This window comes from Tamandua tetradactyla, chromosome 4 (genome assembly GCF_023851605.1).
Source record: "Tamandua tetradactyla isolate mTamTet1 chromosome 4, mTamTet1.pri, whole genome shotgun sequence".
Taxonomy (NCBI): domain Eukaryota; kingdom Metazoa; phylum Chordata; class Mammalia; order Pilosa; family Myrmecophagidae; genus Tamandua; species Tamandua tetradactyla.
In genome coordinates, this window is record NC_135330.1 from 162,985,912 (window position 1) to 163,004,861 (window position 18,950).

The 18,950-nt window shown below is 39.3% G+C and overlaps 1 protein-coding gene across 2 annotated transcripts in view; it reads left to right on the top strand.

The window, feature by feature from the left end:
- Positions 1 to 18,043, top strand: part of GPC6 (glypican 6) — a 1,138,931-nt gene extending 1,120,888 nt beyond the window's left edge. The window contains exons 8-10 of one of the 2 annotated variants that reach the window (XR_013174668.1): positions 9,052 to 9,227; positions 13,627 to 14,151; positions 15,367 to 18,043. Coding sequence is in view for 1 of the 2 variants with exons in the window: in XM_077158532.1 (XP_077014647.1) it covers positions 9,052 to 9,227; positions 13,627 to 13,829 (379 nt within the window). In the remaining variant the exon portion in view is untranslated. Of the gene's footprint in view, positions 1 to 9,051; positions 9,228 to 13,626 lie in introns of both variants that reach the window. The other variant, XM_077158532.1, reaches the window with a different exon arrangement.
- The last annotated feature ends 907 nt before the right edge of the window (positions 18,044 to 18,950 follow it).

Below are 18,950 nucleotides of genomic sequence, written 5' to 3' on the forward strand. Positions count from 1 at the left end.
TGTTACAATTTTTTGTTGCTGTTTTCTCTTTGCCTTCTCGGATATCCTCAGGGTTTCTTTCAATGGTCTTGCTGGTATTAAAAAACAACAGCAATGAGGAGGTCACGTGGTTTGGTTGTAACCTCACCCTCTAAGGATCGCTCAGAGGGCAGGCAAGGTTGACATCAGCTCCTCAAGGAAACTTCTTACACTTCACATGGGCATTAAGAGAGAATTATGAGTTGGAAACAGAGCGCAGCCTTCACAGAGAAGGATAGCATCTGCAGAAATCTCTGGTCTCAAATGGGATGCCAATGGGGGCTAAGGATGAATACTGAGAATCCTTGGTGAATACTTGATTCAATTAATCCTCAGAATCACATCCTACTTATCAGAATAGCTAATTAAGGATGTTCCTCCGAGGTCACTGCTGTACCTGTCAGCGAAGAAAGGCTGCCTAGGATGCATTTTCAGTGACCAGCAAGAAAGTAAGTCTGGAAGTGCAACTTCTACTCCTCCCATTTCTCACTTACCTCAGCAACTTCTTAGGGAGAAATGGGAGAAGACTTGGCAACACTTTCCCTCAACTCAGACAAATGGGAATCGAAAGGAAGCTAGCAAGTAATGGAAGAAAATCGATAATAATCTAGAAGGCCAAAGAGTGGGGAAATTAAAGACTCGTGGTGCAGGTTACAAATCTAGGTTTCCTAAAGTTCCCAGGGCGGACCTAGAGATCTGAGGAGGACATGTGCGTCATCCATCATCCCCAGAAAGCGCGTTCTGGGCAGCCGGGTGGCCGGAATGAGCTGTCTGTACCGGAGCCGAAGAAGAATGATTAGATGGAAAGCAGAAAAGCATAGGCTCGGAAGGAAATAAAACTCTTATATGGTTAACATATAAAGGTCAGAACTCTGTCAGACAGCAGCAGAAGCAAAAACATAAAACCCTAATGGTGTCCACACAGGCTTTACCTTTTTGTTCATATGGAGATAGAGTCCTGCTTTTTTAGGATATTGGGTATATCAAACTACATCATCTGCAGCTCCTTTAAGGTTATTTTCTCTTCGCAGAGATCCTTTTTCTCAACTGGGATTGAAAAGGAAGGGAAAGGATGGAAGGGGATGGGGGCAGGCAGGAAGAATGCAAATGAAAGCCCCTCTGACAGCCAAGTCCCACTAGGATCTGGGCTATATGAAAGGACATAAATTATTTCACAGTCTCCAAGGTTTCTTGAGTCAGTCATTTCCAGACCCCGCTCCCCGTGTAAAACAGACAAAATAGCTCTCCACTTTTTTGCACCTTGGAAGCCAGGTGTTCGCCATCACTGTGTCCTTCCTTTAAAATGCCTTCCGGGAGAAGGTCAGTAAGGAGCTGGCTGGGGGATGAGGCTTAATGGGGTCTGTGGCCACATAGGTTTTCCAGGGCTCTCTGCTGTTTTTCAGATCAGCTGATCCTCAGAGATATAACTGTGTCCCCAAGGAAGTCCTCCCGAGGCCAGGAAATAAATACAGTAAATTGAAAGAAATAGGAAAAGTAGAAAAAAATCCAAAAAATAAATCAGTCAACTCTCACCAGCCACTGAGTGGATTGACTAACCAAAGAAAACAGCAAGTCATGAGTGGGTAAGTCTGAGCAGATGGAAGAAGGGCAAAATGATGCATCGTGATGAGAAATCTGTCAAAGACAGTGATTCGGCAGGATGCAGCCTTACAATATTGTTTTAGTCTGATTGCTGAATATGTTCCAAAGCACGTTAGCTGCAGTTGAGAAAACTGTAAAATATTCAATATATACCCAGCTAGGCAAACACTTTGGGAAGGTGGGAATTCTGTCCAGAAGAACTGGCAACTGTCAAGCATGTCCATCCAAATTGCCCATTTCCCTTATTCTGGCATACTTGGGAGGGAAGACACCATGAAGGCAACTGCCCTGGCAAAGAGGGAAGCTGCAGGAACCCCCTGCAAATGAAATGTTGGGCAGTGACAGCTACAAATAGCTCAGCAGCCCAGAAAACTGGCTCACCGGCCTTCTTTCCTATCCATTCTGTACTTTGCTGACTCCGCTCCTACCAAGAAATGATGGCTTTGGGCAGCTCCAGCCAGTTAGTTGAAAAAAGAGTCCAAGTTAAAGAATTTAGCCTCTGCTCACTCCTGCAAGCGGTGTGAGCTGTACTTTCTCTAACAAAGTGTCCAAAGCATTTCATGCCGCAGATTCTCCACCTGGAAGAAAGGCGGCCACCATTCATTCTTCTATACATTAATTCAGGCTTAAGGCTCCAGATTCTGCTCCTGTCAGTCACTCCTAAGGAACAAGCTAAGTGTCTAGGGGAGCTGTGCTAACAACTTAATTTTCCTAAGAACACATTAAAATCACATTGCATGTTATATTTTTCAAAACACTTTCATAAACATTAGCTCAATATGTATCTTACAAAAAAAATGAGGTAAATATTCTTCCCAGTTTACATATAAAAATAATTATTTATAATTATCTAGTGTGGCTAAATGGCACATGGTCACTCTACTTGTCCTGGAGAGCTCTCGAGTGTCCTGGATCAGTCCTGCACCATCTCTCAGTGCCGCAGCCCATGAAGTAGCTAATGCCACAACCAACTCTAGCTTAATAGTCTTCAGGAATTTATAAATCCATTTAAAACATAAGGTCACAGTATACTCTGAGTAATACCATTTTCCAACCAGGAAGAATGGAGAGAGAGAAGCAGAAGTACCTTATATCAGGCCACTTAGAAGAGTTGTGCTTAAACCTTAAATTTTAAGAAAGCGTCTGAGCACGCTTATGGATATCACAGACTCACAATCCCTAATTTGAAACCCTTGGGGCCATATTTATTTCAAGATAACTGAATTTTTTTTAGATTTTAGAAAATCATCACTGTATATTCTATAATACTCCCAGTTAGGTCTGCAGCTGCAACCCACAACCAAACATATTGATATTTCTGCAGCAAAATATATTAATATTCACACTAAGTGTGATAAATGAGGACTATAATTAACCTTATTTCTGATCAGATCAGGTCTTGCTAATAAGTGGATTACAGGAAAAAGCTTTGAGATTGTTTTTTAATTTTGGAATTAAATATAAGGAAGTTGGGGCCTGTATTGATTAACATTAGATGTACTTAGCTAAGTAAAACTTTTAAAAGCACTGAAGATAAATGAATATGTAGCTTAGAATTAGAAATTGCAATAGGGTTTTGTGTCGAATGGAGTTCATTTGTGGCAACAAGTAAGATCACAGCTGCATTCACATACTTTCCAGGTGTGCCTTGAGGCAGGCACAGTCAAAGGAAGAATTAGACACCTGGAAACCAGCCCAGGCTAGCTCCCAGGCATACCATTTCTCCTCACTGCCCCCTCAGCTCCACCTGACTCAGGTGGAAGCCACTGTGCACCGCTCAGCCGACCTTCTCAGGGAGTGCCTTATTTCTCAGACTCTTACCAGCTCTCAAATCCCATGGAAACTCGGAAGATGTGTGTTTCCTTCCCTCAATTTGCATCTCCTTACATGAGAACAAATAGCAGCATTGACATGATGATGAGAAATAACTGAATATTGTTGAGTGAACATGCTTCTCCTCCCAGCAAACTCATTCATATATGTCAGCAGAGTCTTTCTGAGAACATTGCCTTAACTGAAGGGAGTGATTCTGAAGGCGAGAATCACAGGCACTGTGGATGGCCAGTGGGATCCCTCTGTGAGGACCAGCCATGTTTGACGGCTCTCAAACCATGGTTAGAGAAGCTGTCAGCTCTGCAAATGAAGGTCCCAGACAGAGCCTACAAAGACCCACAAGGTTGAATATATCCAATCCCCCTAAAGTCCCATAGGACTCTTTGATCTAATCAGCTATAAAGTTTGAATGTATTCAAGGAAGCAAAGAAGCCTACATTGGCAATTTAAAATTAGATATGAAAAAATAAATATGAAAAACTGAAGATTTAGTTCCTTGCCAAGCTCTGGCAAGATAGGAGGCATCCAAAATGGGGAAGCTCTGCTTAGCTATTCATGGATGCCATCCACTTGCCACATGCATGATGCATTGGCAGATGAGACCTCCAGTTTGTCCTCACTTCTGGCTTCTCCTGGTTCCATCCAATCATGCATCCAGGTCTGGAGACGGGCCATATATGCTGAGATTCTTCTTCCTTTCCATTCTCCCAGAGATGTGATGATGCAAAAATAGAAGGTTGTCATTCTAAAGGGCCAGTGCAAAATCTAATAAAAGGAAAAGCACTTTGGAATCAAAGATAATTCCATTCTTGCAGGAGATGAATGTTATACAAAGAAAAAAAAAAAAAACGTGAGAGGCAATAAATAAATCCTGGTGCTGAACTGGGGTTCCATAAATCCTTCAAACTGCACTCTGAAATCCATGGATTTAGCCCCAGGATGTACCTGCAGAGTGGTGAAATGGCCATTTTCTTTCTCAACTGTGTTTTAGGTTTAAGTTTTGACACAGTCTTTAAAGTTACCCTTTGAATACAAGGAAAGGAGAAAAGGTTCTTGAGGACATGGGTACATTGTTACTCGTTTTGGGAAGGTTGTTTTTTGTTTTCGTTTTTGTTTTGTGAGTAGCAAGCATCAGTGGGCACAGTTAGCAACTGGGTTTACTTGGCAGTCTTTTATTGTTCCTGGATGTTCAGACTCCCAGGAGCTGCATTCCCATGTAAGCAATCTCAGTCAGTTTCTGATAAATGAGTCTCAGCTAGCCATGCTGTGCACACAGCATCTGTAAGAAACAGAGCCGGCCTCTGACTCAGCATAGGTACAGCTGCTAGAATCATTTTCCAAAATGTATCAGAGCAACACCAGAATCGAAGGTCATCTTTCAGTCCTTGTCAACTCCAGTGTCAGCAAATGATGGCATATGCTTGTTATTAGTTGTCCATTGAGCTTTAATAATTAGCTTTAATAATTTAATAATAAATATGGAGGTTGGCACATTAAAATTTTATGTCAATCACAGTCAATCCGATGTCCTATTTTGGAAGTTATTTCAGGAAGGTAATCTCAGAGCCTAACAAAATTTATTTAAATAACAAATATATGAAAAGGCAGGACAGAAGTTATACTTTACTGCAAAAATAGGTATGGGTCCTTGATTTTTTTAAAAAAAGTTTTATTAGAACATTTTTAAGGCAGTAAATTTTGAGAAGCTTCATGGAAAAGAAATTGCAATGCACTCTGTGTGTTTTATTACTCATTATTTAGTGAACAGGGTGAAGTCAATTTTGTTCACGATATGGATGAAGATATGGAACTTATCCCGGGGACCTCTGGTTTAACATAAGTAATCCAATTCATGCACAAATACATCATGTGTAAGATTCAATACCTGAGAAAGAACTTAAATATAAAAGTTTCTAGGGTATTTCTATTTCTTCTTTTGGAGACTGGTGGACAGAATCTTTGATTTCTAGACCTTGGAAAATGACTTGCAGATAAGGGAAGAATTTTGAGCATAAATACATTGTACTAGAAAATGTAAATAGAAATGACAAAATAGAGGAACAAAGTTTTTTTCTGTTTTCAAGCAATGGCAGTAGAGGCAGTAGGCAAATAATAATGAAAGCTATCAGGCAGTGCTGCCAGCAGCCTATGGTGCCTGAACTGGATATTCTCATTCCCCTTGAAATCTACTTCTCGCCCCTCTGACCTACTGTATGCCCAGCAGGACCTCTACAAACGGAATCACTTCTGCCGCCTTCTGGCTCCCAACTGGAATCAGCCAAGGGGGAGTAGCAGCTTCAGGAAAGAGGGAGAAAAGACAGAGGCCCGGGTAACCATTCCCCAGCTCCCTCCTTGATAGGCCATGGTTAGGCAGTTGTGTCCTTCAGCAACTCTCTGCAGCTTTTCTTGCCCTCTCTAACCCCTCCTGCTATCACTAGCTCTTGGGGCCTTCACCACCCCTTGCTGATTTTTTTTTAACCCTGTTCACATTTTGTGTAAACAGTTCCTTCTTTAAAGTCTCTTCATTTCCCCCTTTGAATATGCCATCTGTTTCTTACAGGCCACGGACAATTATAGCACCTTTATAGGAATTAGGAAAAAAAGCACCCGGATGTGTACGTGGGAGCTGATTATACTATTCTCTCTCTACCTCTGTAAAATGTTGAAATTTTCTAAAATAACAAAATTCTGAAAGAAAAGAAAAGGTGCCCCCTTTTGGTGAGCAGAAGCCTGGCAGCGCAAAACTCAGGCTGGATGTGAGCTCCCCCTGCTTCGGTTGGGTATAGCTTTGTGAGGGGCACGAAATGCTCAGTTGAGCCTGGCAGACCTACACACTGGGCAAGAAGATCTTTGGGAACCAAAGGGATCTGGAAAGACCTTGAAAAAGTGATGATTGACCTGGATCTTTAAGGATATGTGGGACTTAAATAGGAAAAGGCATTGCAGGCAAGGGAAACCTGCATACAGGTGCATACAGGTTGTAAATTCCACAAGGGAAGGAGAACCCATTAAAGAGCATCTCATGGCATAGAAAAGTAGATACTGGGTGGAGATGGTCTCTGACTGTGACTTATAAAGCATGAAATGCAGCTGACAATCTTCCAGGCAGTACAGTGCAGTGCTTGAGCACATGGGCTCGGGTGCCAGGCTGCCCGCTTAGTTCATGGTTTGCCACCTATTAAGGCTGGACTTTGGGCAGTTTGTCTTCACTAAGCCCCAGTTTTCTATTTTATAAAATGGGGATAAAAGTGTACCGACCTCAGAGATTTGCTGTCAGACTGAATTTTTTCTTTTATTTTTTAATTGTGAAAAATAGCATACATAAATCAACTTCAAAGCACACCACGGCAATTAGTTATAGAACAGATTTCAGAGTCTGGTATGGGTTATAGTTCCACAATTTTAGGTTTTTCCTTATAGCTGCTCCAAGACACTGGAGACTAAAAGAAATATCAATTTAAAGATTCAGGAGTCATACTCATTTGTTAAATCCTATCTTCTCTTTTATAACTCGACCTTCTTCTTTGATCTTTTTTAGTTATTTATTTTTCAGTTGATGTATATTATATATTCATATACCATGTAATCATCTGAAGTGTCCAATCGATGGTTCACAATATCATCATATAGCCATGCATTTATCACACTCGACTTTTTTTTCCTGTTTTGTGAAAAATAACATATATACAGAAAAGCAATAAATTTCAAAGCACATCCCAACAATTAGATGTAGAACAGATTTCAGAGTTGGTATGGGCTACAATTCCATTTTAGGTTTTTACTTCTAGCTGATCTAAGATATTGGAGACTAAAAAAATGTCAATATGATTCAGCAATCATACTCACTTGTTAAACCCTACCTTCTCAGTATAACTCCACCATCACCTCTGATCTTTCTCCCACTCTTTAGGGATATTTGGGCTATGCCCTATTCTAAGTTTTTCATGTTGAAAGGGGCTGTCAATAATATGGGATATGGAGATGGAACTAGTTGATATTCTGGAGAGGCTAGCCACTCTGCATTTCAGGACTTATCTGGTCCAGGACCCATCTGGAGGTTGTAGGTTTCTAGAAAATTATCCTGTACATGGAACCTTTGTAGAATCTTATATAATGCCCTAAGTCTTCTTTAGGATTGCAAGGAATGGTTTTGGTTAGGGTTTGACAAGTTATGATAAGTAGCAATGTCTAACTTAAGCATGCATAAGAGTGACTCCAGAGTAGCCTCTGGACTCTATGTGAGCTCTCTTAGCCACTGATACCTTATTTATTGCACGTTTTCCCCCCTTTGGTCAGGATGGCATTGTTGATCCTATGGTGCCAGGGCCAGCCTCTTCCCTAGGAGTCATCTCCCATGCCTCCAGGGAGACTTTCGCCCCTGAATATCATGTCCCACATAGAGGGGAGGGCGATGATTTCACTTGTAGAGTTGGGCTTAGAGAGAGGCCACATCTGAGCAACAAAAGAGGTTTCAGACTGAATTGTTAAATGCATACAGAGTGCCTGGCACAGCACCTGGCAGTAGTAAGTGCTCAAGGGATATTAGCTACTATCATCAAACATTTTTATACAGAAGAGTGACATGACAAAAACAGTATTTATGAAGATTAATCAGATGGCATGTGTAGGTGCGCTAGGAGGGAAAGAAGGAGGTCGAGAATTCGATTTAAGGCAACTGTGTCATGTGCACCTCAACAAGGATCACAGAACATGGGCAAGAAACAGGTGTGAGAAGCTTCCTGAGAAGAAGAGTAAGAGAACTTGGAAAATGACAGGTAATGAGCATAAGAAGGAGTCAGAGAGGGCTTCATGTACTGTTGTGAGATCTTTAGCTTCCACTGGTGTAGAAAAACCCAGGCAGCTCAGGGAGTGCCACTGATGGGCTGACACTTTTGACATTTTAGGACAAGTAAAAGAAATACTAAGCATAAAACCGTGAGATCTCACCCTCCATTTTACTCAGTAATCAATTAGTCTCAAGATTCTATTACAAAGCAAAAACCATAACATTCCAGTAATCACTGTTTGCCACTAAAGCTTTCTGAAGTCTCTTTTGATTACATTCAGAAGTTTTTTTGATATTTTAGATCCAGACGTTTCTTCTGATGAAAACCTGAGGTCAATCCTCCTAAATTGAGAAATTGCACCCCCTTAGATGAGAACTCTCTAAGATCCCATGTTCCTAAGTCCAGTTCTTCCTATCAAAATTAACAGGAAACCTGAAGAGGTGATCTGCGTGTTTCTGAAGTCCTTCACTTGCACTATTTAATGGTTGGGGATTACACATTTGGGAAGGAGGGACGGAAGAGTAGTTGATTTATGTAACGGTTTCTGTTATGTCCCCACTTCAGCATTTATTTGTAGTCAAACCTACCTAGGAATTCAGTGCCATTTAAAAAAACTAATCTGCTGCTTTTTTTTAGCAGCATCTCCCTTGGTGAAATGTAATCTGTGTTTTTATCATTTGACATTTTTTGCAGGAACTGAGCCTAGTTTTTGCGTGGTGTTTTAGCTCACAATTAGAGAAACATGGCAGCATCTGGTCTTAAGGTCTCTGTTGCATCATTCCTGTCTGTTCTCTCCCTCTTGGCCCTGCAGATACTTGCCTGAGATCATGAATGATGGGCTGACCAATCAGATCAACAATCCTGAAGTGGACGTGGATATCACACGACCTGACACTTTCATCCGGCAGCAGATCATGGCACTCCGCGTGATGACCAACAAGCTGAAGAACGCATATAACGGCAATGACGTTAACTTCCAGGACGCAAGTAAGGGAATCTTCATTGGTGCCAGTAACTTCCAGAGTAAAATGACAAACACAAAAAGGATTAGGGAAGACTAAACCCTAATTGTTCTTTAAGAGAAATGTGCAACTTTAATTTTATCTCATTCTTCTCCAATCTGCAAAGTTATTTATCATTCTTTCGACAGAGAGCTCTGAACCACAAAACTTAGGATACCAGTGAAATCATAACTGGTCTTAAAGAATAATTATGGTATTAAAATAGAGTTTCAGGATGGAGCAATGGTGGCTCAGTGGCAGAATTCTTGCCTGCCATGCCAGAGACTCGGGTTCGATTCACAGAGCCTGCCCATGCCAAAAAAAATAGAGTTTCATTTGCCAGTTCATCCATTAATGATAAAGCAGCAGCATGTTTTCGCATTCTCCTTTCCCCACTAGCATTTGTGTCTCTGCCCCAAACTCCTGCCCCCACTAAATGAAAAAGGAATGTTCTAAAGATTGCACAAATACACCTGGACTAGAGTTCCTGTTTTATCACATATTAACTGACGTCACACTGCTTCTTGAGTCTCGTGTACCTCGTCTATAGAATGGAAAGCATCCCAGCATAAGGGAATTATTGGGAGGCTCTTTTGAAATCATATGCTATGGAGCTGAGACAGTGTCTGGTGTGTAGTAGGCTCAATAGCTTTATCTCTATCGAGTTGTACACATTAGCATATATAATAGATATTTGTAACTGAAATAGTAAGACAAATAGCAAAATGCTGATGCAGCATTACACACAAGTATTTTTATTGAAGATCACAAAAGCATCAGACCTGATTTAAAAGACCATTCTGTGAACATTGACATGAAACTATATTTGAGTTTTGACTGAGTGATTTCCAGATACATACCACTGAAAGGAGGACTTTTTGTTTTAAGTTTCTACCCTTACAAAGAGAGTTTCTAGGAAAAGATTTCTTGAGCATAAGATGTAGATTTGCCAGTGATGCTATAATTTGATCACTGAAGCAAAAGATGATGCTTGTGTGCTTGAATTAATGAGATAGAAAGAAACAAGTTACAGATGGAAGACATTAAGTCATCTAGCTTAGCCATCATCTAAGTGAGTTGTCCCCTGCAGAAAAATTTTAGTACTTTATCCCATTTTAAATAACTCAAAAAATTAATTTTCTAAGCACAGGATAATTACCAACCTGATGGACTTTGTTGCTGTAAAATTTCTGAGAATCATCCCACTATTACTGTTCCTATTTTCTAAAGGTTCCTTTCCTTTTCAGAGGTGAACATTATACAAAGCTTAAGCCTTTGCTGCTTCTCCCTTGCTCATTACTGAGCCTCTCCTCTCATTTTATCCATTCTGTATTCTGCATCTAAGAAAATGCTTTATTATTTGGAGAGTGACTGTTGAAATGAATAATTCAAGATACCTAAGAATTAGGTGTTTCTCTCTCCTCTTTGACCAAAAGAAGTGGCATGTCAATCTGCAAAGCTTAGGGCATGTCATGAGGCAGAGCTCTTGCTTTGCTTCCCCTCAGAAGAAAATAAAAGTCAACATTTAAAAACATCACTTAACTCTAATCCAAGCACCAAATTTGGCTGTGTTTTAGGATGATGTCTGTGATTCAAACAATTATCATATTTTATAGCCATCATTATCCTTATTGCTTCTGACATTTTTTAAGATCACCCATCCTGTTCCTTAAATACCTGCATTTGTGATTCTTTTCACAAAGAGATGGGGTCATTATTTTTCCTGGCTGAAATCTCTTGTCATTATTTGCTGCCCTTATTTTTAATATTCTAAATTGCTTTAATAATATCGTTGCAAAGATTTTATTACTTCTCTGTTCATAATACCAGTGTTCGGAAGAATTCCCTTAGCCATTCTGATATTTCTAAATTTAATTAATGGGCTTTTCCCCTCTTGGAAAGACAACTAAAGATAAATCAAAGAAAATGTTAAGAACCTAATATGGTGTATTCAAGAGATCTTCATTGATATTTAGATGTCCCCTTAAAAAGAAAGTAAGAAAAAAAGTATTATGGTGAATTCTGCTTTTCTCATTCAGGAGGGCATTAGAAGAGTCCTTATATTAGCTTGGCTTTAAGTAACATCTAGCAGCCAAGATAACACCAGTCTTTCAGGAAAAATTCACCAGTGCATCACTATTTCAGGCCAGCAGGCAAGAGTTTAGGCCATTGATTCATTGAGCAAGTGCAGAAAATAGCAAACATCATCAGGAAGCTTACCGTTCCCTGAACCTTCTCAGAAGCACTATCTCATTTATTCTCCTTAACAATTCCAAGAAACAAATATTGCCAATTTCATTTTTATGAGTGAGGAAACTGAGCCTCAGTGGGGCCAACTGGCTTGCCCTAGTTCATTCAAATAATAAGTGGCAGATTAAAATCTAGCTATAGCTACCCCATTTTTTTCCATCACTCATCATGGAAATCACTGGATTTGGTGCCCTCACACACTTTTTTTTTCACACATAACCTCTGCAAGGTAAACATTATTGTTCATATTTTTTTAAATGACGAAACTGACAGAAATTGAGAAAACAGTAATCTGCCCAAGGCACATTTATTTATTCATCAGTATTTATATATTGGGCACCTGCTCCGTGTCAGGGACCCATTAAAGGCAGGGAGGACACTGGGCCATGGTGGCTCAGCAGGCATGAATACTTGCCTGCCATGCCAGAGGACCCGGGTTCAATTCCCGGTGCCTGCCCATGTTAAAAAAAAAAGGCAGGGAGGACACTGAGGTGAGCAACATACTCTACCCTCAAAAAGTTCATAATCTCTTAGAGGAGACTAACAGTACACAAGCCAACAAGCAAATAAATCATTGCAGATGGTGCTAAGTACTTTCATATAGCTGGGGACTGACAGAGGCTGTCAAACAAGAAGCAGCCAAGCCATGGAAATTGAGCAGAGCATGAAGGCATGTTGGTCAGTGTGTTGGTTTTCCAAGGCTGCAGTAACAAGTTACCACCAACTGAGTGGCTTAAAACAACAGAAATATATTGTTTCACAGTTCTAGAAACCAGAAGACTGAAATAAAGGTGTCAACAGATTCATGCTCCCTCTGTAGTCTGTAAGGGAGAACCCTTTCTTGCCTCTTTTAGCTTCTGGTGTTTGCCAATAATCCTTGGCTTGTAGCTGCATCATTGAAGTCTCTGCTTCTGTCTTCCCATGGCATTCTCCCCTATGTCTTGATCCCCTCTTCTCTTCTTATAAGGATTAGGACCCACCCTAATCCAGTATACCCTCACCTTAACTTTATTATGTCTCCAAAGACTTCATTTCCAAATAAGGTCACAGTCACAGGTACCAAGGAATATGACTTTGATGTATCTTTTTAGGGGACACAATTCCAACCTCCAACAGGTAGGGAGGGAAATTGGCACGCTAAGACGACATACTATGTGGGCACCTGGGCAGTGGTTTCAAGTAAGGAATGGTGAACCCTTCTGTGTGAAGGATCAGATGGTAAATATCTTCATCTTTGAAGAGTATATGGTCTCTGTCATGACTATTCCACTCTACTGTGGTTGTGTGAAAACAGCAATAGACTATAAGTCAATGGGTATGGTTGTGTTACAATAAAACTTTACATATGGACACTGAAATTGGAATTTCATATGTATATATTTTTCACGTGTCACAAACTAGTATTCTTCATTTTGTTTTTTCTTTCCAAAATCTTTAAAAATATAAAAATTATTCATAGGCTGTGGGCCATACAGAAAACTAGGCAACAAGCCAGAAAGGCTTGTCAATTGTAGTCAGTCAACTCCTGGTTTAAAGGGAGAAGCTGATTGAGACATAGTCCATCCTTGCTTTTAGAGAGAGAGATAGAAACATGTTAGCATTTTTGGTCACAATTACTTGCTACCGCTCCTCTGGTTTCCTTCTTTTTAGAGTCAAAGGTACAGGAAAATTGCAGCACTTGTCCTCCTCTTCCAGGTTTTTCTTTAAGACGTCTTTCAAAATCCTTTATGAAAGCACAATATCTGCTCTGAGTTACAAAAAGAGCGCATAATGAGATTTCTCAAAGTACTTTAAAGATTGGCCAGAATAAGAAATAACTTTCTAACGCCAACATGATAGGTATGACCCCCACCCCCACCCCATCACTTCTGGGATTCAGATGTCCCTTAGGCTATGGAACTGGATATTAATTACTACTGTGTTTCAAAACCTATTTCTATATAGCACCCACGTCCATCACAAACCTGCCCATTAAAAACAAGCACTCTGGGGTGGGGCAGGGGTCATACCTATATTTTAAGTGAGGAGCTCCCACCCCCACCACGACTGCCATATCCATATCTGTCATGCTCTTTTTGCCTCCTACTCTTTCCTGGTTTGGGCCCTCACATCCTTTTTCCATCTTCCCACCCCAGGCGATGAATCCAGCGGCTCAGGGAGTGGCAGCGGGTGCATGGATGACGTGTGTCCTACGGAGTTTGAATTTGTCACCACAGAGGCCCCTGCAGTGGATTCCGACAGGAGAGAAGTGGGCTCTTCTGCAACCCAGCTCGGCCATTCCCTGCTGTCATGGTCTCTCCTCTGCCTCGGCCTAGCTTTGCAGAGACTGTGCAGATAATCCTGGGTTTTTGGTCAGATGAAACTGCATTTTAGCTATGTGAACGGCCAACTTACTTCTTTTCTTACACTATTGGGCAATGGACCATGCCACAAAAACGTATCGTTTTCTATGAGAAGAGAGCAGTACTGCAACCTGCCTCCCTTTCTGTTTTCCCAAAGAGAACCGGGTGCCAGACTCAACTGCTTCCTCTTTCCTTCAGCTGTCTGTGGGGACTTCGTTTATTATAGAGAGAATTCTTACTCAAATCTTTCCTACCAGGAAATTTTCTTACCTTCATTTGCTTTTATGCTGCAGAAGTAAAGGAAACTCACATTGTGAGGTATTTCTTTTTTCTCCCCCATTTTAAGAAAAGGTAGAAAGAAAAGTCTTTTCCGTGTAAAATCAGGCCAAACCCCAAGACAACTGCATTTTCAACAAACAAGCCAACAAAAGAGACAAATAAAAAACCTTTAGCACTATAAATTTCAGCATTGACAGCCAACTCCCAGGGTGAGCTTCTCTGTGACAAATCAGGTTTACAAAACACTCATGGGGAGAAAGTTTGAATATTTTTTAAAGATAGTGAAAATACAGTGTGTCTTGGGGGTATTGTCTTGCACTCTAACCACCCAATACCAAATTAATTTGGAGGTACTGATACTGAAATTCAGAATACCATCTTGAATATGAGAACAAAAAATTATTATAACTCAGCACCTCTCTCTCACCCTGCCCAATATCAATTTCAGTAATGGCACCATTTTAAAAAATATTCTTTTAATGTCTGTCCATTGTATCCAATTGGCACAGATTTTTCCAGTCATCTTCAGTTGATAGTGAAAGCTCCCATCCATTCATCTTCCCCAAGGGTCTAGATTGAAAATAAACTTAATGATACAACTTCTTTATTCTGGCCACAGGTTTGACATTAATCAGGTGTTTCTGCCCCCATGCTCATTACCCTCCCAAAATACCAGTTCTTTTAATGAACTGTTAGGCAATTAGATCCATACATGACTTTTCATTTCTAACTATTTGCTTTGTGTCAATTGGTTTTGGCATCACAAGGGCATTGTCTTACAAAATAACTCACAACAAAAAAGTCAAGACAAAAAAATATATATGTATAGTATTGACATGGAGATTTCTTTCACTTTTTTAGTCTTAGTATGATCATCTATTTTTATATCTCTATATATATAAATCATAGATTTTAACTTCTTAATTCCAAGCTCAGGGTTGACACACCTTTGTAACAAAAATGTTTTGTCAACCAGCTCTTCTTGTTTAGTGCTGCTCAGAGAAGGGATTTCTCAATGACCTATGAGCACCAAGGATCAAGAAAGAGAACTTTTTACGTATCTGACTGTCCATTTCTTAAAAGTTTGGCAGGGCATACCTTTTTTGCATGAGCGTGCTTTGTCCTGGGTGCCCCAGATTCTACCAAGCTCATGGGGAGAGCCAGGGGTGTGCTCTGGAGATGGAAACTGTATGTGTTTCAAGAATGTGTTATTTACTCAAAACCTTGCTTTCATGTACAATGCCTTCGGCCTAGGGCTCCTGCCTGGCACGTGTGATACCTGACTCAAGAGGCCAATTTAGAGCCACAGCCTAAACAGTCCACCGAGTGTGCCAACACAAGGTCCTCTGCTCCCCCTGACAGAGAAGCAAAAATAAACCAAGCTGGGGCTTTATGAGTACCGTTGGCTCTCCATGTGTTTTTTGGTTTTTATGATGCATCTGGAGTTGGGAAAAGTAATGTTTCAAGAATCCATCATATGCCAGTCACATTTTAATTAACCCGTTGACAGTAATGACACATAAGTGGTGTTTTCGATCTCCGTTCTCATCAAAATTATAATTACTTATCGATCCAGTCATCACATTTAAGTAGAACACATGCGACACAATAGTACTAAGTATATTTGAGCACTTTTACAAAACAAAGTATTTACAGGCATCTACTGCTATTTTATGCCTAATGAAATATGAAATGTAAGATTTGAGAGACTTTGTGGCATCCTTCCATTTAAATCTTTATGAAATTAACACAGTCTGATTCAGCATTACATACTTACAGAAAACCATCCATTTCACTGCCAAACTTCAGCTTCCTATCACCGATTATATATAAAGCATCTCTATGCAGGGCCAATCAGATATGTTCCTCATTTCACTGTGTGTTTAGAAATCAGTATTTTCTTTCTCCAATAATTTAGGTGCAATACAAATATAATCAACCTTGATTTTCCACAATATCAGAGTAATAACTTATTTTTATGGCTTTAAACTCCAAGGCTTTTCCTTTTTTAAATATTTCCTCATTGTCTTCTCTAAAACAGATCAGATGCCTTTTTTCCCTGTGCTTTCACCCAAAAGGTTCTGTACATGTATATGAGTATATACTGTATGAATGAGTGTGAACTCATGCTGTATACACGCTAAACACACACAGGACATAAAAAGTCTGCGTTGTTCATTTCGACACTTTCATTATTGACACTATTCACACTGATGAGAAATAGTGATCCAGCTCAGCCAGGCAGACAGCTGAATTGGCTGTCAGTTTAACAATGCCACAATATTATTCATCGTGCATGTAAGTGGTAAAAATATTATTCAAGTTTACTTCTTGGTTTTTTATCATCGTCCTACTTTGTCATATGATTTTAAGGCTAATTTAACATGAGAATTTTTTTGTTTGCTTTTTTTTTCTGGTCCCTAAGAGAATTAGTACAATCTAGTTACCACATTTCAGTAAGTATTTGGAACTCTCCTCTCCTAAATTAATCACTCGCCTTTCAGGAAGTAGCAAAGTGATAGGGGATGCAGTGACACGCCATTATTTTTCATAACCTGCTCTCATCTGCTCTGATATCCCCTAAATTCTGTGATCACATCATAAGCTCTGTTCTGAGTTGAGAGGAATGGGCTCACTGAAATCAGACCCTAGAAATTGGTGGGTGATGCTCATAACTGCAAACACTTAGCTTATTGAAGTGCCTCTATTTACATGTTCTTTAGTTATAATATGTATTTTTCTAACAGAAATACACGTCTGTAAGTGGTGTATATTATGCTTTGTATACGTTCTAACAAAACTAAACAGAGGCTAAAGTCTTTAGCAGAGAAGAATGAATTGCAAATTCACGAATTTGAGCTCCGTGTATGGTTCTGTATTGAAGGACAGACATGACAACCTTCTGCCAGTTTAATGAAGGTGAAGTTGGTACTTTGATTATAGCCATCATACAATGTTAGCATTAGCACTCTGACTCCCTTACAGTGAGTTACCCAGATAGGATAAGTAACTTTCTATCACCTGCTTTAAATGTACGGGACAGAAAATAGTATTTGTCTAGACTGAAAAACAAAAACACACTATTATTCATCAAGAAGCAGTAACTATAAAAATAACAGTCTTTAAATCAAACGCATTGAAAATATTGTCGGAAGCAGAATGCTGATGTTGAGTTTTTAAAATATTTTCATTAAAATGTTTTAATTTATATTCCCTACTGCAGACATCAGCCTACTTTAATTCTTTAGCCATTACATGCATGTTTTGGCTACAGATGGAACAACAACTGAAGTCCCCAAGGAGGAATAAACTTTAGCAAATTCCTGAGTTGTGATTCTTTTAAAACTTCTCTTTGCAAGGCTAATTACCCAATGGTTTCGTTAGAGGTAGAAGTGTTGTTAGGAAACGTAAGTTTTGATTTATACAAAATTTACAGAAATTCAAACTCGTTTTCATTTACTACAGTCACTAACAGACCTGACTTTTAACTTTTAAAAAATAGATGAATAAATAAAGGCTGTTGAGCTTTGCCAATAGAAGAGTAAAAGAGACCATAACTTATAAATTTGCAATGTGTTCTTCCTTGTTGGAGACATTTGCCAGTGTTTAGTTTTAGACAAAGTTATACAACTAAAGTATTGATTTGTATGCATTCTGGAGCCTTGCTATGTCATGGTTGGCTACAGCATGGACTCAGCTTAGCATGGGGACCTTCTAAACCTCATTCAAAGTTGAATAGTTACTGGAATTTTTGACATTGCCTTGTAATGAGGTGCTTCCGTGAAAAGATACCTAAGGATGGCATAATAGTGAGGTTTCTATGTGCATAGACATAATATATATGCAGGATAAATGTGTGCACCAATCAAACCTAAATTTTTATGTGACTGTCAAATAAATATTATTTGGGTTAAGATTTTTCATTTCTGATTTGGATAGAAAATTCCTATTAATCTTGTATTAAAATAGTTTTTAAAAATCTACCGGTGCCGTTTCTGCGTTTTTTTTTTAAACTATTGTCATAGTCTAAATTTCAAATCTTCTGATTTTTTTGTTTGAGATCTTTTTAGGAACTGCAGTATAAAAAACGTTTAAAAAAAGGAATCAAAGACTAGGCTAGCACAGTTCACCTAATTACACACAACATTTAAATTGTGGACTTTAGGAGCTTTAGAACATTTAGAACTTTCCAAATGTGTAAGAAAATCACATCTCTCTTCTTCTGTATTGTTTTTCTCTCTTTAAAAGCCTAAGAATTAATGCCAATGCTTTATAAATGAGGTCAGAAAAATAAGTCAATATGTGAGAGGACCAACAATTTCCAATTTCAGCAAATTGCATTGATATTTCCATTTCTGAAAGATCCCCATGTTCTCAAGCATGCTAAATATTATTTAACAAGTTAAAGAATCATTTAGCAAATCTTTATCGAGCTCCTGCTCTGTGCTAAACCTAATCTAGGTGCTATATCACTGGTTGTCAAAAATCACCAGTTGGAAATTATTCATTCTTTAATACAGTTAACAATGATTATTATAAATACGTCACTCATTTCGAGGGTCTCTTTTGAATAAAGAAACCAATGTAAATAAAGTTCTCAAGAGTACAGCCTTTAACTGTAAGTAATGCTATAAGTTAGCTCACATTATACTATTTTGGTTTTTATTTAGAAATGTGATGTCTACAAAACAATTAGGGAACGTACGGATAATTCCATCTACGAAAGCACAATAAAACAACATTTACCTGGCAATAAACTGACACCAATTCCATGGAGGGGAAAAAACTCCAAATACTTTTGGAAAAAAAATGAAGTCAGGTGACAATAATACTTGACT